Raw genomic sequence first — 23,484 nt, 5'->3', positions numbered from 1 at the left:
CCCGCCCCACTTAGCCCCGGCGGGCCTGGGCTGCGTGTCACGGCGGCCCCGCGGGGAGCCGGGGCTCCGGGGGGGAACACGCGAGTGCGGGGCTGGGGGCGGCTCGGCCTCGGTGTAGCAGAACCGCAGCCAGGAGATGCCGCTTCCCTGGAGGGGCCGAGGGGCTCTGCCGGGCCAGGCCTGGGCTTCGGCGGGAGCCGGGCCTTGAGGGGCGGGACTTCGGGGGCGGGGACAGAGGAGGGGCGGGACAGAGAGAGGGCGGGGGACAGAGAGAGGGGGCGGGACAGAGAGAGGGGCGGGACAGAGAGAGGGGGCGGGACAGCGAGAGGGGCGGGACAGAGAGGGGGGCGGGACGAGGGGGGCGGGGCGGCCATGAGGGGCGGAACAGAGAGCGGGGCGGGGCCACGAGGGGCGGGACAGAGGGCGGGGGCGGGGCCGTGAGGGGCGGGACAGAGGGCGGGGGCGGGACAGAGAGAGGGGGCGGGGCCACGAGGGGCGGGACAGAGAGCGGGGCGGGGCCATGAGGGGCGGGACAGAGAGCGGGGGCGGGGCCGTGAGGGGCGGGACAGAGAGAGGGGGCCGGGGCCAGAACAAGAGAGAGGGGGCGGGGCGAGGGGGCGGGGCCACGAGGGGCGGGACAGAGAGCGGGGCGGGGCCGGCGGGGGCCCCGGGGAGGGGGCGGGGCCCGCGGGGTGCGGTGCGGTGCGGTGCGGTCCGTGCCGGGGCGGGTCCGGTCCCGGTGCCGCTGCCGGGCGGGTCCCGCTGTCCATGTCCCCCCGGGCCGCCCCGCCGCGGTTCGGGCCGCTGCAGTTGGCGCTGGCGGCGGCGGGGACGGCGGCGGCGGCGCTGGATCTGTTCATGGACGGGTGGGTGGCGGCGGAGTACGTGCGGCGCGGGCAGCCGGGCTGGGCCGCTCTGTCGCTGTCGCTGCTCGCCGCCGCCTCGGCCGCCGCCCAGGCCTGCAGCTGGCTCTGGCTGCGCTCCGACCCGCCCGCGCTGCGCCCCGCCGTGCCCGCCGCGCTGCTCGCCGCCTTGCACCTCCTGCAGCTCGGCTTCCTCTTCAGGTATGGCAGCCCCGCGCCGGCTTCCCGCGGCCTCGGGCATCCCCCGGGCACCCCCCCTGCCCACCCCCGGGCATCCCCCGGGCACCCCCCCTGCCCACCCCCGGGCATCCCTCGGGCATCACCCCATGCCCACCCCCGGGCATCCCTCGGGCATCACCCCCTGCCCACCCCCGGGCATCATCCCCGCTCCGCCCCAGCCTCCCCTCACCCCCCCCGGCTGCCCCTCACTCTGCTCCGGCAGGGGAGGACGAGGGTCCCGGCCCCCTCAGCTGCCGGCCTGCCCGGGGTGGGGTGAGCGGTGCCCCGGGGGGGCCGAGGGGCTCCCAGGTAGAGCGGTTCGGCCCAGTCCCGCGGGGGAACCGTCTTTGTCCCTCCAGCTGAAGCTCCCCCGGCTCAGCCCTTGTCTCCCGGTGCTGTCGCCGCCGCCGGAGCCCTCCGACCAAGCGGAGCGGGGCCCCGGATTCTCGTCTGGGCCTTGGCACTCCCGGGAGTTCGGGGGGCGCGGCGGGGCCTCCCCTCCCGGGGGCAGGAAACGATCCTGGCAGGTCCTCTGAGGGCAGTTCTCTGTTTGACACTTCACGCGTGGCTGGGCATCGCGTGGCTCCTGTGGTGCCTGGTTTGGGGAGGGGGAAGGAGGGGTTTGGGTATAAATTGGAGGGGCTTGTTGTCCTGCCAGGGCAGCATGAGGACCGAGGGGCTTGTGTGGCCCCTCACCACTGGCTGGGTCCCCACACAGGTGCCTCCATGCTCTGAAGGTGGGCTGGAAGGTGTGCTGGGCAAAAGTAGAGGAGGAGGAGGAGCAGAGACACATGGCCTTCCTCTCCCACGACATCAGCATGCTGCGGCTCTTCGAGACCTTCCTCGAGAACACCCCGCAGCTCACCCTGCTCCTCTACATTATCCTTCAGACGAACAAGGCTGAGATCTCCCAGGGTGAGGAGTCTGGGGCCAGGGTGGAGAGCTGTGGGGGTGCAGGCTTGGGGTCAGAGTGGGCTTGGATGGGACAGACCGGATGGGCTGTTTGGGGGCTGCAGGACCTCACAGGACACTTGCTTGAAGGGTCATTCTGCTCCCGTGTTACAGAGGAGGGTGTACCCGTCCTGCACTCACATGCTGCAATGGACCGTGCTGGGCTCAGGGTGGGAGGGTTGGAGCTGTGACCACTGTGGTCATTTCCTTACGTGCCCCAGGAGAGGCTGAGGGTCAGGCTGGGGAGCAGGGAGATGCCAATGTGGGTGTAGGTGGAGCACAGGCCTGCCTGTGTGGGCTCTGCAGGGCCACTCAGTCCCAGCGCTTCTTCTCCACCTTCTGGGCAAGGCCAGCACCAGCCTCCTCCTCGGGGAGGGCAGAAGGCTGAGGGAGAGAGGGGTGCTGAGGCTCTGACCCTGGCAGCAGCAGCTCAGTGAGCGGGGGGGAAGCTCCTTGCAGCAGCACCGGGCAGGGGAAGGTTTGAGCCAGGCTGGGCCCTGTCTCGGCCTCCCCTCAGCATCTCCAACTCTGTTTGCAGGCCTGGGGATTGGCACTGCGCTCCTGTGTGTGTCCTGGTCTCTGCTGGACTACCACCAGTCCCTGCGCTCCTTCTTGCAGGACAAGTACGAGCTGAGCCGGGGCTCCTCCATCATCTACTTCCTGTGGAACCTCTTCCTTATCTGTCCCCGCGTCCTGGCAGTCGCCCTCTTCGCCCTGCTCTGGCCCTACGGCGTGGCTGTCCACTTCCCACTCGTGTGGCTGGCCATGTTCCTCTGGGTCAGCCTGCAGGGCACAAACTTCATGGAATCACCTGGCCCTGAGCAGCTTTACCGGGCCATGGTGGCCGTGATCCTCTACTTCAGCTGGTTCAACGTGGCGCAGGGGAGGACGCTGCACCGCAGCATCATCTACCACAGCTTCATCCTGGTGGACAGTACACTGCTGGCCCTCTCCTGGCTCTGGGGCCAGGCCCCCTCTGAGGACCACTGGTACCTCCTCCCAGTGGTCTCTGCCGCCCTGCCCTGCTACCTGCTGGGACTGGGGCTGAGGGTCACCTACTACAAGTGGCTGCACCCCAACAGGCAGGTGCAGCAGGAGGGTGGCTATGACGAGGTGGATGCCGATGGAGGGAGTGATGAGCTGGAGTTTCACTCGTTCTCTGAGCCGGACCTTGTGAACAGGCGGATGCAGTGCCTGGCCCAGATCCAGTTCCCTGTCTCCCAGCTGGCACGGCAGCGCTTCCTGAATGGGGCTGCTGCCCTCGAGTCTGCTGCCTGAGGGCAGCTCCTCCAAAGGGACATGCAGGGGAGGTCTGTTTGTTAGTTGTGGTCCTGGTTCTGCTCCCCCAGGCTGTTGTTTTGGGCAGCTGGAGAGACCTGGCAGGAATGAGGGATGATGTGGAAATGCCCAAGGAGTCCCATGGCACACAGCATGGCCCCCATGGCTGCACCCTCAAGGAAAGCCACGGTGTTTGTGGTAGGTCCAGCACATTGTGGCATGTGGCAGGTCCAGCATGGGTGCAGTGCTGTGTCAGCTTTCCTTGTTATTTATTATTAGCTTGTTCAAAAGAAAAACCCCAAGAGCACTGGTTTGTTTTCTCTGTGCCTCTCCTGTGCCTGCTGCTGCCGTTGCTGCGCAGGGATGTGGGAGCTCATTTCCTCCGTGGCTGTGGCTATCTGACCTTTGTTTCCAGACAGAGTTTTCTTCCTTTGTGTGTTAGTTTTGGTATCAAGGTCAAAGCTCACCTGTTATCACCATGTTTGGGGAGGGATGGGAAGGAGGCCTGTGCTGACAGAGTGGCTGCAGGGTGGCTTGGTGCTTCTGGCTTATTATGGACACCTCGTGCTCCCTTGGCTGCCATTCCCACCACCACACCTTGGGCAGTGCTCCTAATGCCATAGCCAGGCTGCAGTTGGCCATGGGCAGTTCTCAGCCATAGGTGGCTGTGCATGTGGTCAGTGTGGGGCTGTGCTGCCACCTGGGCACAGACACCCACCCAGCTCCCAGGCAGGGCGGTCCAGAGATTCGTGCCAAAACCCAAGCAGGCCCCAGAGCAGCCTCTGCCTCTTTTGCTGTGGCCCAGTTGGCAGCTGTGGCATGTCCTGGTTGCCCAAAGCATTGATTCCTGGCCCCTTCCCCTTGCCTCCATCACTCCCCCCCCAGCAGGACCCAGCCTAGGAGGGGAACCCCATCCCAGGGAAGGCAGCAGGATACAGCTGGAGGAGCAGCTGAACTCTGTTTCACAGCTGCTCCTACAAACAATCAGCCCGTGGCCAAGGCCAGCAGCTCTGCAGCACAGGCTGGGAGGAGGGGTGTTTGATGGCCTTGTGCAAAAGAAATGGGAAGGGAAGGTTTGTTCAGGGAGCACTGTGTGCCTGCCCTGGGCACCTCAGCAGAGCCCAGGAGCCAGTCCCTGCCCCACTGGCTCCCCAGGATTCCCCAGAGGCTGCATTGTAACCTGCCAGTGCCACCAAGCCTGGCCCAGGCTGTCACAGGGGCAGGGACTGACACGGGGGCAGAAAACAAGCTGAAGCAGTCACTATAGAAAATAAAGACTTTATTATTTTTTTTCCAGTTCATAGAACAGTTCCCATTACAGACCATGAACAGGCAGAGACCCCACAGCGAGCAGTGCCCGGGCTGTGCACTGCAAGGGCTGCTCTGGACTCCAGGGGTCCTGCCCACCACTGCCAGCACAGACACCTCCCCTGGGGCTCTCAGAGGCAGCAAATATTAGTGGATCAGGTGGTTTTTAAAGCCTCCGTGGCTGTGGTGAAGCTGCAGGGGAGGCTGGCAGCACCCAGGTGAGCTCAGGTGCCCCAGGCCCACAAGCTGACTGTCCTTCAGGTGTTTGGGTTTGCTCTTCCATTAGCCTACCTGGCTGTAGCTGAACTGGTGACAGAGACAGGAGAAAAATCAATACTTGGATAGAGGTGCTGTTTCTGCCTCATGAGAGACAGGAAAAGGCTTAAATTCAGCCAACAGAGGAAAAAAATAAAATAGCCAGGTCACCCTTTAGTAACAAACACAGAAATGTACCATCAACCTCCTGTTATAAAAGTACTTTACATACATTCAAGGAAACATCGTATAAATATCAGTATGAAATGTCAGTGGCTGCAAGTTCCACGCTCAGCTAAAATTTTACCGACATCTTAAAATTTCCTTAAAACATTTGGAAGTAAACAAACAAAAAGCACAGCCAGCTCAGGCTCACAGGCCCAGCACCCATTAAGAATGCCGGGGCAAACCCAGCCCCTCCGCAGCACAGCTCTCACCAGGTGCTTCCCACGGGAGCAAAGCAAAGGGGCTACTTGGCCATGCCAGTGGTGGGAGGTTAAGGCACAGGTTTTAATCCCAAAGCTTAGCCAGCCAGAGTACAAGACGTGCTCCCAACAGGCTGCTGCACAGCTTGGGACAGCTCCCAAGCCTGCTTACAGGAGACCTTTGGATGGATTGGGACTCACTGAGGGATGTTCAGGATCCCACACAGACTCTTCTGTGACTCCAGGTAAGTCCTGATCCTCTGGTGATATTTCCAACCCTGGAAGCAACGGGGCTGCTCCTCGGCACAGCTCTGGCTGGCACAGTAACACACTTCACAGGGACCCCAGAGGAACTGGATCTGTGGACCCAGCAGTCATGGAGCTGGAGCTGCTCCAGCTGCCTGGAATAGGTGGTAACACACCTGAGCTCTCCATCTGGTACAGAGAACATCCCTGGGGACTCCTGCTCCCCTCTTCAAACCTGCTGCTAACACCCCCAGCACAGCCCCAGGGCTCTCCTGGGCCAGCAGCCCCAAGGGCAGCCAAACACGTCCCCCTCTGCTGAGCTGCCCAGTGACACCCGCAGCAGACACCTGTCCTCAGATTCCCCTCATGGGGTGAGTGGTCCTGCTGCTCGTGGGCAGCAGCTCCCACATAACAGTGTTTTCCTGCTGCAGAGCTCCTGGGGAAATATGCAGACCCAGTATCCATCTGGGATCAGAGCAAAAGGCCAACACCTGACAAGGAGCTGGATGGAAAGCTAATCACTCCCGACTCCTGTGACCACCTTGGAAAAAGAATCTCCTTTGATTCCAATTTAATTAAAAAAAAAAAAAGGAAACTGGAGCTAGGAGCTAGGACAATATGAAACAGAGCTCCTGGGTCCACTCCCTAAGCACTGGGGATCCAAACCCCTGGCTCTAGGCACCTTCTCCCCAGTGGTCACTGGAGATGGCCCAGGAACAGATGTTCCCAGGGCACAGCGGAGCCTGCACTGATGGAAATATCCCTCAGTAATTAATGCCATGGAAGGAATGCAGCAAATACATCCCTTGTGTGGGCACAGCGAGTGGGTCAGTGTCCCCCCTGCAGTGACAGACTTTCAGCCCAGTCCCCTGTGGGTCCCAGACAGGTGACGTGGGGCTGGGACCAGCAATCTGGAGGGGTCTGGGTGCAGCCACAGGTCTGGCTGGGGTGCAGCACACACCCGTCCTCAGGGCAGGAACCCCAGGCACCTGCTGATCTGGTGCCATCGGGGTGCAGGGGGAGGCAGATGCCACCAAACACAGCCTGACCTGGCACAAAACCAGCCCCTATGCCAGCCCCAGTCCCCAGTTGCCTGTTCCTTGCCAGGGGAGCTGCAGGTCACTGGCTCCAGTCTCTTTTCTGAGACAGTGGCAGAAAAATCAACATTGCCATTCCTCTCAAGGCTAGTGTGCTCCAGGCTGCCAAGTCACAGTGTCTTAGAAAATTAAGTCCCTCTTAACAAGGCATTTGTTTCTCACTATGTATTTAGGCTAATGCAAAGAAGATATAAGAAAACTGAATCTGATTCTACTAAAAGGAGCTTTTTCTCACACACGGAGTCAGGAATGCAGAGGTGAAGGTTAACAACCATAGCCAGAGCCTTCTCTGTAACATTCATGAGGATTTAGGAATTAGATTATTCCTAGTCCAGGTGAGGACTCTGTTCACATCTGAGCAGTATGCACTAGTCTGCCATACCTGATGTTCACAGGCGGTTTCATTTTCCTTTACAGGGAAAATCTGTGGGATCTATGGTCCGGGCAAAGGCTGGAATCCAATGGTCTCCTGCTGGCTAACAGGACTTGTGCACATATTTGACTAGAAGCCACCAGGATAAACTCAGAACACCAACAATTGCCTCTACAAGGAACCACATATCCCAGAAGCGTTCCCTTATTTTTCTGTTTTCCAGTAATCCCACATTGAGGAAATAAGGACATTGTAATAAATTAACTGCTTTGAACACCCAGGAAAGGAGAGAGGACACATTTTACAGCAATAGAGGTATTTTTGACATTTTCATTAATATTTCCCATGAAAAAAAACCATAGCTCTTCGGCTTTGCAAAACAAGGAAGGTTCAGCTCTGCCATCAGCGTTTTCCTATAAAAATAAGGTTTTATGTGTACTTGGGTTCTACAACTAAGCTGAATAGAAAGGAGAGGGCTCTTACAAATACTTCTGCTGTTGTATGGCCCCTCCCTCTGGGGACACCTGCCAGAAGCATTCAGCTGGCTCTGTAAGTCCCTTCTGGCAGACAAGCTGTAGCCCTGCTGAGTCTAGGGCTCCTTTGCAGGACACCTCTGGGACTTGGCAGGACTCCTGAGGAATGACCTGCTGTCATGTTCCACTGTAGATTTTGCATCAGGTATGTTTTCTTCATCAAGCTGAAAAGTGAGTCCTCAAATGTGTGCGATTTCTGCCTCTCCAGTGATGGAGAGAGCTCGCAGGAGCTGCAGTCTCGCCTCTGCTCCAGCTTCTTACAGGAAGTCTAACTCAAGGGCTTGGTGAAGGGACACGAGGTCGGCGTGATTTGTGATCCTCCAGAACGGCATGTTGTGCTGTGACAAAGAGAGGACAGTCAAGTTTATCAGGGATTTTCAGCTGAGGTGGAAGCAGCCAGGGTACACCTGCAGGGCTGTGCAGTGTGGTGGTTCTGAGCACACCACACTCAGGATGGATATTGGCCACCTGCACATCTGTATCTTATCTGCACATCTGTATATGACAGGCACCAGCACCGACTGTCAGCTGCTCACGAGAAAAACCTTGGCTGTGAGCTGCTGCTGAATCCAGGAATGCCTGCCCAGGGCTCCCAGGGAACCTGCACAGGTGGCAGCTCTGGCACATGGCAGAACGTGTGAAGCCTGCAGACAAGGTCCTGACAGTCGTCCGTGCACTTCACTGTTGTTAATTAGCACAACTGAACAACTCATCTAGGCCTGTCCAAATCAATCAAACTGCTCCTTGTTTGTAATCCAGACTAATAGCAGGTGCTGTAATGATGTGCTGCTGCCACTGAGCCCTGACTCCTCTGTGCTCCTGAGAAACTGCATTATCCTGATAGCCACAGGCTATGATCAGGACACAGAATCATCCAGGGTGGAAGAGACCTCCAAGATCACTGAGTCCAACCTCTGAACATGCTACATCCAATGTGCTACACCAAGACACTGCTTACAGGGACGCATGTAATCGTAAACAGCAGTAAAACAGAAACTTTAAACCCCCAAGAGCCAGAAAACAGCCCATCTTAACATGTGGAAGATCTCTTGCCCCTGGCTGCCCCAGCCTGAATTGTTCAGCCTTGGAACAAGAGTCCCTGCAGGCAAAGCCTGCTGCAGTGACTTCCCTTTGTATTGCCCCCCAGCCACCTCTGCACTCAGACCCACCTGCTTGGCTGCCACCTCCTCGTCGCGCCCGTCCCCGATCACCACGTAGGTGACCTTCTTCCCAAACCGCGACACGATCCTCTCGAAGCAGCTCTCTTTACCTGCCAACACAACCCAGTGCTGAGGAGCCTTAGGCAGAGAGAAATGGGAGTCTGAACAGGTCTCTTCCTTCCAGAAACACATTCTTGTCTTACTGGGAGGGGATAACACCCAGTTTAGCTCCTGAGCCAGAAGCCATGACCAGCTGGACCACAGCATGAAATGGCACTTCCCATGTAAAACTCCCTGCTAATCCCCAGCACACGCTGCAGTGCCAGAGACTTGGCACAACCCCTTACCTATTTTTGTAGCACTATAAATATTTTCAATGGGAAACACTTCGCCCAATCCATACAGGAGAACTTTGGCAAGAGCTGGCATCAGTTGGGTGGTTGTGATCAGGATGTTCTCACAGTTTTTTCTAAAAGAAGAAAAACACTTGTTACTGCACATCTGTAGCCACCGGTGCCACAGCTGCTCCAGGCAGCCTGCTCGGCTTTCCCAAGTGCCACATGCTTTGCTGTCCTGCTCTCAGGAGGCTTTTTAGGCCAAAGTTTCATGATTTTTGCTTGTTTACTTCTGGAAGAATTCTCTGGCAGAAAAGTGATTTGGTGAGCATGGGGACCTTCCTAACTACAGGTGTTGCAGCAAAGAAATCCTAAAGGGTGCTCAGGGATGGAGTTCTTGCAGTCAGACACTTTGCCTCTCAGCAGCAGTGCTGCACGTGAACCCAAGGGCTGCGAAAGCCACGCACGCACTTCCAGGTTCCATACCTGGACTGGATGAGCAGCAGGGACTTTAATGCAGTTTCTAGCCAGGAATCTGTTAGCACTTCTATATCAGTCCTCAGTCGCTGGAGAGCTTCCCTCTTCTGCGGGCTAAGCAGGCCTGGAAGGTAAGGAACATGTGTTTGCCCAGCTGAGCTGGCAAGTCTGACACGGAGAGAGCTGTCCCCCAATGCACCAGCTGCCTGCTCTGCAATAAATAACACAGAACTGAAGGCCTCTGGAAGCTGGACTGTCTGTCTTGAAGCAGCAAGAGAAACCAGCTTCCAGTGACATGGATGAGCCCAGACATCCATCCAGGAGTCTGACTGTGGGGAACTGGGCAGATGCTTTTCTCCGATTATTTCAAAGATTTCTCAGGATACAGGCAATCAAATGCACTTCTCTCATACAAAGCACTCACAGCAGCAGGGGTCCAAGGCCATAGAGCAGGGGAAAGAACTCCTCCAGTCACCCCCTCTGACATCATTCTTCCCAAGGACCCTTTCCACTTTAACCCCTTTTATGTATCTTTTTTAAACTGCCCTCCTTTTTTTTTTATTCCCTTGTTTGTAATCTCTTTTCGATATACTTTTCTCCAAGCCTCCAGTTTTGAATTAAAAGCAGCCAGAAATGCAGTCCATACAGTCAAACTTGCTGCTATCAGTAAACACAACAAGAAAGGAGCACATGGAACCTGCACCTCCCTTCCAGCCGTGACGTACGAGCTCCCTCATTCCAGTCCTGTAGTGCACCAGTCCCCTGCACTGAGGCCATGGAAGGACCCACAGCAGGCTGCACCCACAGCTGCTTTACCATGGGGCTTTACACAGGTCCTGAAAAATTCTGCATCCAGGTTTCCCACATGCAAAATACAGAATCATGGTCTGATCCCTGCCAGAAATCAGGTAGCTCCAGCACACTGAACTGCAGACTTACACTGACGGGCTGAAAGCTGTAGTTTTGAACACCTGGTTTTTAGAACATTTGTCCAAGAAAATGATCTGTCAAGTGTTTTTTTTGTGTAGGCAAAGGGTACCCAAATCCACAACCCACCAGGCCGAGTCACCCTGCAGGGTGAGCTGCTCCAGCAACATCCCTTTTCCAGGGACAGCAATGCCAAGATTCAGACTAAACAGAAAACTCAACTTCATTTGCTCACTGTGGTTTGCATCATTATGACTGCTTTGGAGCTGGAAAGGAAGCAAAACTGAAAGGTTTTAAGTGATACTGTGAAAAGATAGAGATGTCATGTCAGACCGTGGACCCAACAGCCCAGAGGTGACCACTGTGTTTCCTGACAATGACATGACAAAAAGCAGACTTTGTGAAGACATGAATGACACCTCCTGAGAAGAAGGGCAAGTGAGTCATTCAGACCTGTCCTGAGCAGAATGCCAGGCAACCTTTCATACTAAATTAGCAAAGGGACACTATATGCACTACAACTTTGTTAGCTCCAGGACTGACTGACCATCCCTATCTCCATGATAACTCACAGCCTGCACTAGCATGCTGTTCAGTTTTGGAAGATGTACTCTCTTGGATTCCATGGAAATTTGATCCCAGTTAGCACTGGGAGAATGGTTTACTTCTCATGTCCACACATTCAGAAAAGCCAAAACTCTGAGGAAGGACAGAGTCTGGCCCTACAAGATCTGTTCAGACCTCGGTGCAGGTGACACTCACCTCCAACATCAGCCTTGTATTTGTTGTAGATCTCGCGTACCCTGCGGTAGCGGAAGGCCAGTTTCCTCATCCAGTCCACTCCCTGCACACCAACCGAGGAGCTGTGGTTTGTGTTGCTTCCTGAGCCACTGAACCCATCCGTGGAGAAGTTGTAGTTGCTGTTGCAGGAAAGTAGATGTGTTAGCTAGGCCACAACAGCAGAACTCCTGCAGCGTTTGCAACAGTGCTGACAGCAGCCAAAAAATACCTGGGAGAGGAACTGCACAGGCACCAGGGCACCTGGAGAACAGAGCCCAGCTCCTACAGGAACACACTGATATCCAACTACAGCTGCTGCTGGCTCTGAACTGCTACACTCATACAATTCCCTTCACATTCTCCACTACAAAACTCTCCTTTGCCCTTTGGCTGCTCACTCCTCTGCGATATGGAGCATCCTTTCTACTGGCCTCTTTCTCATCCTGCAATGATAAACTCCAGCACAGTATCCTCTAAACACAACATCTGTGCCTTTCCATCACAGTTGCAGCTCCAGAAGCAGATGAGCTGCTTCACCAGCTTATGACTGCAGGAAACAAGTCCTGCTTCATCACTTTCCCTGTATTTCTTACTCCCTGACAGGCATTTCTCAGATGATCATGGACTCACAGAATGGTTTAGGTTGGACAAGACCTTCAAGATTATCTCATTCTAAACCCCTGCCATAGGCAGGGACACCTTTCACTAGAGCAGGTTACTCAGAGATCCATCCAACCTTGTCATCATGAGATCTGGAGTGCAGGTTCTCCATTCCTCATATGTCATTGAACACAGAGGCAGCATTCAACTGTGGACAATATAATTCACAATCTAATTTCAAAACTCTTAATGCTTTGTAGGTCTTCAAAGAAACAGCCCCCAGTAAACAAACACCGTTTGCCAGGTTTCATTCTCTGCACAAAGCTGACCTCCCTCCCTTAATTCCATCTGGGTGTCAAGTCCCCACAACACCCGATTACATCAGCAATACATTTCCTGCATTTGTCAGTACAACACCTTAGATCTTGGCCATTGTCATCAGATGCCACATCTTCTATGTGTACCTGGTCACACTCCTATTAAAGGAAAAAAACAAAAATAGAGTCACACTGTGGTAATTCAGAAACATACTAAAATTTGCGGATTAAAAAAACTGTGATATAAACCACCTTCACGCTTCCCAACAGCAACAAGCCATTCCACACCACCTCCACAAAACCCACAGAACTTCCACTAGCTCCGTCTGCCAGTATTGGCTTTTACTGCCCAGCTCTTACAGGTCCTTGCCCACACTAGGACGCAGAAAGAGCTGAAAAAAGCATGTTTATATGACATCTTGACCTGTCTGCAAAAAGAGAACTTTGACACTCCCTGAACAGGTTGGACTCAAAGTTCACTTGTCATTTGAAACCCTTCTGTCACTTCAGAAAAGCAAAACAAACCAAACCAAGAATATCCCAAAATTGCATTATCTGGTCAAGCATTGCTATTCCATTTTCTCAACACCAGGTCAGCAGAGTCACAGCAGGAACCCTGAAGGAACAGCAGTGTAGTGGCACTGCCATGACTCTGGTGCTTAATGCAGCTGATTTAACCCACTAACCTACTGATTTAACCCACCAACCAACACCTACTGCAGCACATGTCGTGGCTGAGACTCAGCTAACATGTCAACAATTCCCTTTCCAGTACAAGTGTTTTCCTTAGGGGTTTTTGTTGTTTTTTCCCCTGAGGCAGGGAGGTAACTCATGACCACCTTGTCAAAGTTTACTGCTGCCAGTAGTCACAGCCACAATGGAAATGTCATTTAAGTCTCTGTTTGCATCAACAAAATCATCTTGTTTTCCCATGATGTGCATCAGTGATGCACCTACAGCTAACTGTTCCGTGTTCATATTCAGCTTTCCTAAGCAGGGTGGCAATGGGAGGGCAGCAGGGGCTTGCAGGAAAGAAAAAGGGAGGGTGCTGTGGACCTTCCATGTGTACAGCACACTTGTCTATGGCAGCACGTCCTTCAAAGCTGTTACACAGCCCATGTCACCTCTTGTATTCTGTCCTTGGCTTAGTCACAGCCTCTGAGAACTGACATCCTCAAGGTCATTTCGTCCTCACATCTCTGGTCTCTATTTCAAAAGAGGATCAGTGGAAGCAAAGTACTCACCAGTCCAGAATGCAAGTACAAGACAGAGCAGACATAATTGCTTTTATCTGTGTGGGTTCAAGCAGAAACCCAGCAGAACCTGAGAGAGCTCCTGACACTAGAAGGCTGCAGAATGTGTGTCTTAGGTAAGACTGCATCTCTGATTTGGTTGTGCTTACAACCACTTCAGCTTTGTCAGACTGTCATGTTTCAACAATAACAGGCTCTGAAGTACAAGAGCCCTCACAAACAGTGTCATTCAAACATGGTAACACAGAGTTCTGCCTTTGCCATGAGTACCTCCAAGTCATTGAAAAACAAGTGAGTATCAGCAACTTCAAAAATCATCTCCTCCATGGACAGACCTGAGCCAATCACTAGAGTTGGATCCTGGCAAAACACAAAGAGAAGAAGTAAATCCACTGTGGGTACAGGCAGAAGGGAATTGTCATAAATCTCTCATCGGTTAAACTGCACTGTTTCCACTCTATATCAAACCTGACGTAATTCCAGTTACGATCAATGGTGTGAACTACAATTTCCCTAATATTTAAACAACTCAATTGAAAAAAAAGAAAAATCCACATTCTGGTGGATTGACCCAAATGTCAGTCTGGTTCATTGACTCAAAATGTAACAAAACACTTCGAGGAATTGATGCATTTTCGCAGTCAGCACGAACAAAACATTAAAAAATCTACAATATATTTTGAAGGAGAAAACCCCCTTTCCTTTCCCTATCTGCCAGGATCTCAGTAATTCCCAGTGAGGATACAGTTTGACATTTTAGGACTTGCATTGTCAGAAGGGAAGTGTTGGTGATGTCCATCTCCTAGCTCTGTATAAAGCCAAATTTAACATTCTTTCTCTGCCCCAAACTGCCAACAAGTTAAAAGTATCACCTATATATTTAAAACTAAATGTATTTTTCTGTTCCTTTTCCAAGATTAAGATTTAATTCTGCAAGACAGAAATGTTTGGGGTTTTTCCCATGGAAAAGACAGTATTACCTTGCCATATTTTTGAGCGTAAGACCCTGTGAGAAGTGAATGGAAGATGATGATGGTCTCATCCAAGTCCCAGAGAAACACCCGCTGCAGAGAGAACAAAAGAAGGTCAGAGCTGAGATATTCCAGGCACTGAACTACAGTAAAGGAGCCAGTTTTAGGGTTAATTTTGTGCTTAGCTGCAGTATGCTTTTAACAAGTATGAACACCACTTCTCCTCTTACAGGCTGAACACATTCAACTCTGCAATTTTTTGCAGTGGAGTTTATATACTGCCACAGGAGTACATACTCAGACTAAAGCTCTCTTGGTCAAACTATGTCAAAAGCTTCTCTTGCTTTTGTAGTTACAAAAGCAAAAGCTTAGAGTGCTAATGAACTTTAGAGCCCTGCTGAGGTAGAAGTGATCTGAAGAGCAGCGGGTACATGACCTTGATGTTTGCCAGACAAATCTTTGTTATACACAAAGTGATGGGCTGCTCTGAGGAATGGCAGTGTCAGTACAGAGAGACTTTGATAAACTGGAGAACTGGGCCAACATGTGGGGTGGAATAACCTGGTCCAGGCTGAAGGAGCTGGAGGGCAGAGTGGACACAAGTACGAGCCAGCAGCACTCTCTCCCTATGGATGAGATGACCTACGTGCTGGAGTGTGCCACGTGTGCCAGGCTAAGGTGCTGTCTCACCCTACTTGGCACTGGGAAGGTTACCCCAGATTGCATCCCCAGTTCCAGGGGTCTGTGAGGAAAAAGGAGAGCTGCCAGCAAAAGGCTGTCAAGATGGTCAGCAGCCCAGAGGAGAGGCTGAGGGAGCTGGGAGGGATTAGCTCGGCAAAGAGGAGACTAAGGGAGATCTAACAGCAGACCACAACTATTTGAGAGGGAACTGCAAAGATGATGGACACAAATACTTCTCAGTAGTGGCAGATGGAAAACTGCCATGGAAAAAGAAGGGGAAATTTGTAGGTTGGGAGATTCCACTTGGAGACAGAAAACCTCCTTCCCCTGGTTGGCACAGTACTCTTGGGAAAGATCACTTGGTACAGGATCTCACTGTCTAGGTACAGGATGCCAGCCTTAGAGGTTCTCATGACTCAGGTAGACAAAGCCATGGCTCCAGTGCTGGGGACAGCCCTGCTCTGAGCATGTGGCTAGACTGGAGACACCCAGATGTCTCCTCATTGACACCACTAAGATTCCAAGACCCATTTAAGTGATGCTTGTCAAGCACAAAAGGAGAACTCATTTGAGCTAGTTCTCAGAAAACATGGCTCATGGGAACTTCCCAAATTATCTCTCAGTACAGGAAAGACATGGACCTGTTGATGTGGGTCCAGAGGAGACAACAAAAATGATCAGAGGGACAGAACATCTTTCCTGTGAGGAAAGACTGAGACAGTTCAGCCTCGAGAAGGCTCTGGGGGGAGACCCTATTGTGGCCTTTCAACACTTACAGGGGGTTTATAAGAAAGATCATATCATCATAGAATGGTTTGGGTTGGAAGGGGACTTTGAAGATCATCTCACTCTGAACCCCCTGCCATGGGCAGGGACAGGTATCCCAGGTATCCCAGGTTGCTCCAAGCCCCATCCAGCCTGGCCTTGGACACTTCCAGGGATGGGGCAGCCACAGCTTCTGTGGGCAACCTGTGCCAGGGCCTCCCCACCCTCACAATAAAGAATTTTTTCTTAATATCTAATCTAAACCTACTCTCTTGCAGTTTGAACACGGGGGACAGACCTTTTAGTAGGGCCTTAGTAGTGATAGAACAAGGGGAAATGGTTTTAAATGCAAAGAAAGTAAATTTAGACTAGATGTAAGGAAGACATTTTTTACAATCAAAGTGGTGAGGCCCTGGCACAAGGTTGCCCAGAGAAGTTGTGGCTGCCCCATCCCTGGAAGTGTTCAGGGCCAGGTTGGATGGGGCTTGGAGCAACCTGGGATAGCTGAAGATGTCCCTGCTCATGGCAGGGGGGTTGGACTAGATGACCCTTAAAGACCCTTCCAACCCAAATCATTCTATAATCCCCATTCATTTCCACAGAGACAGAATGAAAAAAAAGAGAGGAAAACTTTTACCACCACACTATTCTGCAATGCGACCTGAAGAAAACAAGATTACTATTTACCTCCAGTTCACTGTCCTGTGAAGAGGAGGTATCTGCTTTCCTCTTCCCTCTGTTCTTCCCAGGGATGTTTTTTCTTGCCTGCTCATCTAACTCTTTACTTGCTGTTGCTCTTGATAATGAAGGACTTGTGGATGCATCTCCTAGAAGAAAGAAATCACACAGCTCTCACCCCCTCATGTCTCAAAACAAACACCAATATAGCACTGGCCACAAACTCCCTTTGCAAAAGGTAAGACGTTACCTTGCAATATGGATGCAGTAGTAGTTGAACCTTACTAGAACATAAAACATGATTTCTTGGTCCCATTGTTTCAAAACAGCTCTGTCTCCTCAGTGCAGTCCCCCAGGACTGAGTGACTGCAAAAGCTACTGCCTGCAGAGCAAAGTCAGAGCAGAGCACCCTCCATCCTAAGGCCTGGAACTCTGCCATCAGTTCACTACCCTGGAACTGCTTTATTTCAACTGTTTCATTTAATAGACAATTAAACATAAAAGAGTAACAGGGATGATGTTAGTCCTGGAGACACAGCCTTGGCCAAGCAGCACGGCCATGGCTGACGGGAATACAGAGGCTGTTCTGTAAGAACATCCTTCCCAGGGAAAGAATACACCACCTCCAGAAAAACTGCTGCTTTGACGTGCAGGGTATTAGGACCATGACAGTCTATGAATCCTTTATTACCAGCTCAGGCAGAAGAGTTAACATCCCAGACACCTGCCTAACTGGGTCCAAAACAGGACCAGACCTGTAGCAGGATGGCAGAGGGCAAGGGGCTTGGAAGAGCTTGAATTCAGTCTGGGGCTTGAAGACAAGACATTGCAGTTCCTAGGAAAATTAATGCAAAATGGTGAACTTGGAGAATTCCTGAGCTAAGAACATGGCACTGAAAACATCAACGACTGGGCCGTTCCTTGCCCACTGCCTTGAAATGAGAGGTCAGTTCCTAAGGTTTGGTTTCCAGCAGCAAATGAGAACTAATTCTCATGGGTAAATCTGCTGTTGTTCACCTCAACTAGAGGGTAACTGTTTCCTGAAAGAGGGCAAGTGCTTGGAACCCCACACTTCTTGATGTACAAGATCACAGCATGGTGTTTGTCGCTCCTGTCGATAGCATCCCATCAGGTAAACGTGAGAGAGGTTTGGAACTTCACTGAGTTCCAGACTATAGATTTGTATGCTTGTCTCACTGGCAGCCACCCATTCCTGCTTGCAGGGTGCATGACTGAACTGGAGGACTTGGCAGAGCTCAGGTGCTCCTGGTGGACTCGGGGAAGATGGAGGAGGCAAAGTGCTGCAAAGGCAATCGCTCAGCACCTCCCGCAGCAGGCTGACACCACCCCCTCTCCAAGCAAGAGCCACCTACAGCCAAACCACACACACCCTCCTCTTCCTCTACTTCAGTTTTTATTGCTGAACATGACACTATATGGTATGGAAAATCTCTTTAGTCAGCTGTCCCAGCTGTGACCCCTTCCAGGTTCTCATGCACCCCAAGCCTGCTTGTTGGGGAGTGTGGAGGGGAGAAAGCCCTGACCATGTAAAAGCACTGTTCAGCAGGAGCCAAAATACTCTGTGTTATCAGCACTGCTTTAGCCAGGAATCCAAAACACAGCACCAGCACAGTTGCTGGGAACAAAGTTACCTCCAGCCCGGTCAGACTCAGGGCACCAACAAAAATGAATGGAATCCGGATTTTTTTCCCCAGCCCTCCAATCTGCAACAGGCAGATTTCAATTTAAAACTGCTCAACAGCACTGGAACAATCTCATAACTCCTTGCACAAGACACTGGAAGAAGCACTAAGTCTTTACTTTCATCCTTGGTTAACTTAGGAAACTATTCTTCAAGAAGAAATTTTAGCCAACACCCCTGAGGCTGGGACAAAACCCAGCATTGGTGAGAATGGCCAAAGGTGTGACTTCTCTAGAACAAGCAGTCAAACCTTCTCAACATACTTCCTACTTCCTTAAAATCAGCTAAAATCTTCTCTACCGGACAAGTGCCCATGACTGACTGCTGTGCAGATGCAGATGTGCTCACAGCAAAGCACAGTAGAACAGCTCTCAGTTCAACCAGGGTTTGCAATGATGAGGCAGAGGAAAGGAAGGGATGTACTGCTGGGCATGTCAGAGACCAGCACAGTGAGAGGGGATGGCTGAACCACAGCTCCTGAAAATGCAGGAGCAGTCCTGGAGGACTCCCACAACTGGGCCTGGCTACTGTGTCAGGTCATCCGAACACGTGGCTGTGGGAGGGAAAGATGCAGCAGGAGCTACTGAGACTGAACTGCCCCGTAGCCCAAGTGAAGGCCCAGTCCCCAGGGAGCTGCTGCTGGCAACTCTTCAAGTCACCCCTAGCACTCCTCTCCCTGGGAAATGCAGAGCACATGGTGGGTATCTCAGAATCTGATACATGGGTTTGGCTGGCCCACCATAACTCTGCACACCAGGGAGACCAGAGACAAGGCAGGCAAGTGTCCTGTCCGGGCCAGCATGAAAAGATGGCGCAAGTACCTCTCGAAGAGGAGTTTTGCCCATGCCTGCCCCCTGCACTGTTGGCACAGGTGCTTTGCAGCCCGTTGCAGCCTCACCCGAGGGGGGTCTCTGCGCCGCCCGCGCAGGCGCCGCCGTCGCCTTCTCAGCTGGGTACGTGGTGGTGGCCAACACCAGGCTGTCCGTGCTGCTGTCTGCTGGTGGCACCACTCCGAAGCCTGAGCTCGGGTAACACGTCTGGTACTGACTCTGGCCAAGGATCGTGTATGTAGGATATTCCTGTTGGAGGAAAGCGTTAGTGGTGGTAGGATACCTCTTTCAGAAAACACTCTAATCAGGATGGCTTTTGTGCTAGAACATCCTGTCAAAGGAAAATCCACAGTCTGACTTTATCCTGTTTCTTTCTGCATATGTAAGACATTTCCCAAAAAGGACTGGGAGCTCTGACTGCCCAATGACCCCCATACAAGCATGTTTTGCAGAGGAGGCCAGTGATCCCAGAGCCACTCCTCTGCCTCCAGTGTCTGCAAAAATGAATTCATAATGAATGATCTGACAGTAGTAGGGGAGTTAAGTGGATGCCAAGGTACCAGTGCACTCTGTGCTCTGGAATGTGTGGTTTTGTCTTGCATTTTACTTCCTGATATCAGATGTACTGACAGTGACAGAAAGAGACTTAGGCCCTGGCTGAGGGCACAACCCCAGCCACGAGAGCTACAGGATAAACAGCCATTACTCATGTCCTGACTTCATCAAGTAATTATTCTGCATGCTGTGATAAAAGGTGTCCATTTATGAAAGTATTTATTCATTTAGGAGGTCACTGAGCACATGGAGCTGTGCTTGAGGATTTTAATTTCTGATACGGATAATAAAAAAAGCAGTGACCCCAAATGTCATGTCACACTGTTCCGGCACATTGTGCTCTCCTGATTGCCTCAAAGAACAAACCTGGGTTTGTGAACCAGATACCTTGGTTTGAAATACTGAAGAAAAATCTTTTTTTCCTCTTACAGTTCCAAGCAAGTTTATGCTAATGAAAGAACTTTAAAAAGCAACAGTATAAGCACAGAAGTGTTTTTGTGCATCCACTGCATTTTCCACACTTCCTGTATTCTCTTTCTGTAAAGTTGGACACTGAAGGGCTTCTTTGTATATCCAAGCACTCAGAATGGCAGTTAACCACTGACAGGGCTGTATTATCACCCACAGAGGTGACGGGCACGGGAAAGTGCTCTGTGCTAGCTTGCAGGGCTGTTTGACTTTATTCTACTCTAGCACCACCAGAATGTACCTCCTACTTTACTGGGTTGGGGGTTTGTGTACAACCTAATTTCCTATTCTTGCTGAGGGAGAACAAAGGCATCCAAAAACCATCCACCCCTAATCCTCCCTGTAGGTTAAGGCCTCAAAATAGTTCTATTGTTTCTTCCAACACTGTCTCTCTCAGAAATCTCAGTTGAAGACTCACCTCACAATCTCCAGATGAGGCAAGAGCTTTGAAAGGATGAAGAGAGTTTGTTGCAAAGGTCAAAGGGAGAAGCATCAGTACCACTGTGCTCCATTTGAAGCAATGCAAATACTTGGTGTTCCCATGTTAATTTTGAGTAATGTGTTAAACAAAGGTGAAAGAGATCCTGCACATAAATTTACCAAGGAAGATTTACCTGTGAGATGCTGGCTACTGCTGACGTGGAAATATTGACAACAGTTGACGATGTAGAGACTGGACTGGCATTTGTAGTCGATGCTGTAAAATTAAGAATTACTGCATTAAATGCTTCTAGAAAAGCACAGGAGACAAGAAGTTGTGAAATAAATACTTACTAGGCAAATGTGCAAGCACTTGTGCTTCTAGCAGCACTCTGCTGCTAATAGCCAAAAAAGAGATGGGGTCTATTTTGACACCAGTTACATTTCAACTGGGCTTACAGAGAAGCTGTTTTACTCTTCAAAAAGTCCTTTCAAATGGTTCAGAAGCCTTTTCCCTCCATGGCTGCTAAGCAACTGGTGTAGTATTAAAAAGGTTTCACATTTTTACTATGTTTTGATAAGACAACAATCATATTCTGATGTTCAATCAGTAGCAGTTAAAAATGAATCAGAATAAATCAATAAAAAGGATGTGACCGTGTTTAATCAGTTCTGATAAAAAAAATTCTCTCAGCATTGAATTTGGCATATTTAGTCTAATTAGATCAAAAAATTTAAGGAAACAGTAGGAGTATTTCAAATAGTAGAAAAAGAGTGTTTCCTACTGGAGAAAGTGAACATCTCTCCCCACATCCCTGTGAGACTAGAATGGCTTTTTGGATGTGACTTTCTGAAATAATCTGTCAACAGCTCATAGGACAAATTCTTACAGACATGTAGTTGTTAGTATGAACTTGAAAATGTTTAATAGCCTTCATGTCACTGCATTCAGTTCACACAAAATACAAAAGAGGCTGCTAGAGCAGCATTTGGAAACAAGTTATTTAGCAGATTTTGGGGGTTTGCAGCCACAGGGTCACTCCATTAAACATTCTGCCACACAGGGTTTTGGGACCCTCAAGGATAACAACAAATAATGAAATCAGCACAAACAAAACCAGGATGTATAAAACCAGGTGCCACCAAGAATTATTGTCTTTTCTAAGCCACCGTCCTCTGCACACAAATAAAACCAAAAATCACTTTTAGATGCTAATGTAAAAACTTGCAGAAGTCCACAGTATCCCCTACTTTACCATCACTCTGAAAAAAAGCCCTCACTTTCTGCAAATACCACCATGCAGAATTCACCCCAAGAACTTGAGCTTCCGAAGGCGTCGGTCCTGCTGCCCCAGGAAAAGAGACCCACCATGAACTCTTAACCAGTGCATGCTGTGTTATGGCAAGCACAGATACCAGCTGGTGGCTCCTGGAAAATGTAATGGATCCAAAATATGCCTCAAAAAAGATGAGAAAACAAAAGAAACATATCTTAAAAGAGGTGCAGAAACACGCAGTATTTACAGGAGGTGAGAAATGTGAAGGGTGGCATCTCTGTGGAAGCAGAAACAAGTAATTAGCCCCTGGGAATCCCCTCATAAATAGGAGCAGCATTGTTCAAAATACAAGGGAGAGAATTTTTGGGGGAGAACATTTAGAAAAAGGCAAAAAGGCTGCATGGAACAGCAATAATAGCAATGAAGACAATCAAGGACCTACAGTAACTACACAGCTACAAGAAGCCCAGCTGTGAGAGCCAAGGGACCCGTCACAGACACTCCTCGTAAGCAACTGCTCGAGAACAGGGGGTAGTTCCCAAACAAAACTCCTTCCAGCTACACCTATGGAAACTATTAAGCCTGTCATGACCTCAAGAGAAGGTCTCCTCCTAGGCCCCTACAAAGTCCAGCTCTCCAGAAAAGACCTTTGCTAACCAAACAAACCTGCTATGCAGCCAGGGCAGAGGAACCCTCTGGAAGATAGATTGTTCCACTACTGCTCTCAAGACTGTTCTGGAGAGCAAACAGAAAGTGATTCTCCTCTGTAGTGCTCTGCAGAGACTGCTTCTCCACTGAGACTTGATTACGGAAGTTAAGAAATCATAGAAAAAAGATTCCAAGGTTTGGCATTCTCTCATATGAACTTTATTGTTTATTTTAACTCTGGTCTCCCTTCAAGGCATCTTGCCTTGAAGATGCCGTGACTCTTCTCTCTTTCTCCCCCGTTTTCAGACCTCATCCTCAGACATTACATCCATACCTCCCCTGCCTTATTCATCCCAACCTGTTTTGCTTCAGTCATTTTAAGAGAGCCAAAACCAGATCCATGCACCGAAATTCCCCTCCCATAGGTCAGTAGCATTGGACAACTGTGTATCACCCTGATGATTTGAGTGGAGAGAAAAGACAGATATTCCAGGGAATACAAATAAAGCAACTCTGTTCATCCTTGCAGCTTCTCCTCTCCACCACCTCCCTTGCACCACCCCCTGTACTGACCTCATCCCTTGGTTGGCTGCTTGTTAATTTGATGAGAATCCAAAAGAGGAAAAGTTTCCTGCGAGTGTGCAACAAGTTCTACCAAAAAGTGACAGCATTTACACAGTTGGGGTGACTTTTGCACACTTCAGAGAGGAGCCTGCAGGGAAACTCCTCACATCACACATTGTCCCAGCAGCACGGATTAAAATTCTTCTCCTACAGAGAAGGATTCCATCTCAGTGGAAGCCTAAGAAAGCTGGAGTTGTTCGGTTTGCAGAAGAGAAGGCTCTGGGGACACTTTCAGGCCTTTCCAGTGCTTCAAGAGAGCTGGAGACTTTGTACAAGGGCCTGGAGTGACAGGACAAGGGGGAATGGTTTCCCACTGCCAGAGGGCAGGGATAGATGGGATACTGGGAAGGAATTCCTTCCTGTGGCTGTGGTGAGGCCCTGGCACAGGTTGCCCAGAGAAGCTGTGGCTGCCCCATCCCTGGAAGTGTCCAAGGCCAGGTTGGACGGGGCTTGGAGCAACCTGGGATA

At 51.1% G+C, this 23,484-nt stretch overlaps 2 protein-coding genes across 3 annotated transcripts in view; one reads left to right on the top strand and one right to left on the bottom strand.

The window, feature by feature from the left end:
* The first annotated feature begins 723 nt into the window (after window positions 1–723).
* Window positions 724–5,107, top strand: XKR8 (XK related 8). Its single transcript, XM_027713609.2, has 3 exons — window positions 724–1,064; window positions 1,801–1,997; window positions 2,572–5,107. Exons 1-3 carry the CDS (start codon window positions 769–771, stop codon window positions 3,309–3,311), a joined length of 1,233 nt encoding a protein of 410 aa, XP_027569410.2. The 5' UTR covers window positions 724–768; the 3' UTR covers window positions 3,312–5,107.
* EYA3 (EYA transcriptional coactivator and phosphatase 3) overlaps window positions 4,573–23,484 on the bottom strand; it is a 55,881-nt gene continuing 36,969 nt past the window's right edge. For both annotated transcript variants that reach the window (XM_027713603.2, XM_027713605.2), the window contains 11 exons: window positions 20,662–20,744; window positions 19,093–19,273; window positions 16,502–16,641; window positions 14,378–14,461; window positions 13,668–13,757; window positions 12,245–12,303; window positions 11,210–11,367; window positions 9,530–9,644; window positions 9,056–9,177; window positions 8,718–8,818; window positions 4,573–7,886 (listed from right to left, as the gene is read on the bottom strand). In XM_027713603.2, coding sequence (XP_027569404.1) covers window positions 7,806–7,886; window positions 8,718–8,818; window positions 9,056–9,177; window positions 9,530–9,644; window positions 11,210–11,367; window positions 12,245–12,303; window positions 13,668–13,757; window positions 14,378–14,461; window positions 16,502–16,641; window positions 19,093–19,273; window positions 20,662–20,744 — 1,214 coding nt within the window. In that variant the 3' untranslated portion in view covers window positions 4,573–7,805. The remainder of the gene's footprint in view (window positions 7,887–8,717; window positions 8,819–9,055; window positions 9,178–9,529; window positions 9,645–11,209; window positions 11,368–12,244; window positions 12,304–13,667; window positions 13,758–14,377; window positions 14,462–16,501; window positions 16,642–19,092; window positions 19,274–20,661; window positions 20,745–23,484) is intronic.

This window comes from Pipra filicauda, unplaced genomic scaffold (genome assembly GCF_003945595.2).
Source record: "Pipra filicauda isolate LSUMZ 115617 unplaced genomic scaffold, ASM394559v2 scaffold431_size579624_pilon, whole genome shotgun sequence".
NCBI classification, from domain to species: domain Eukaryota; kingdom Metazoa; phylum Chordata; class Aves; order Passeriformes; family Pipridae; genus Pipra; species Pipra filicauda.
This window is presented reverse-complemented; position numbering and strand designations above follow the sequence as displayed.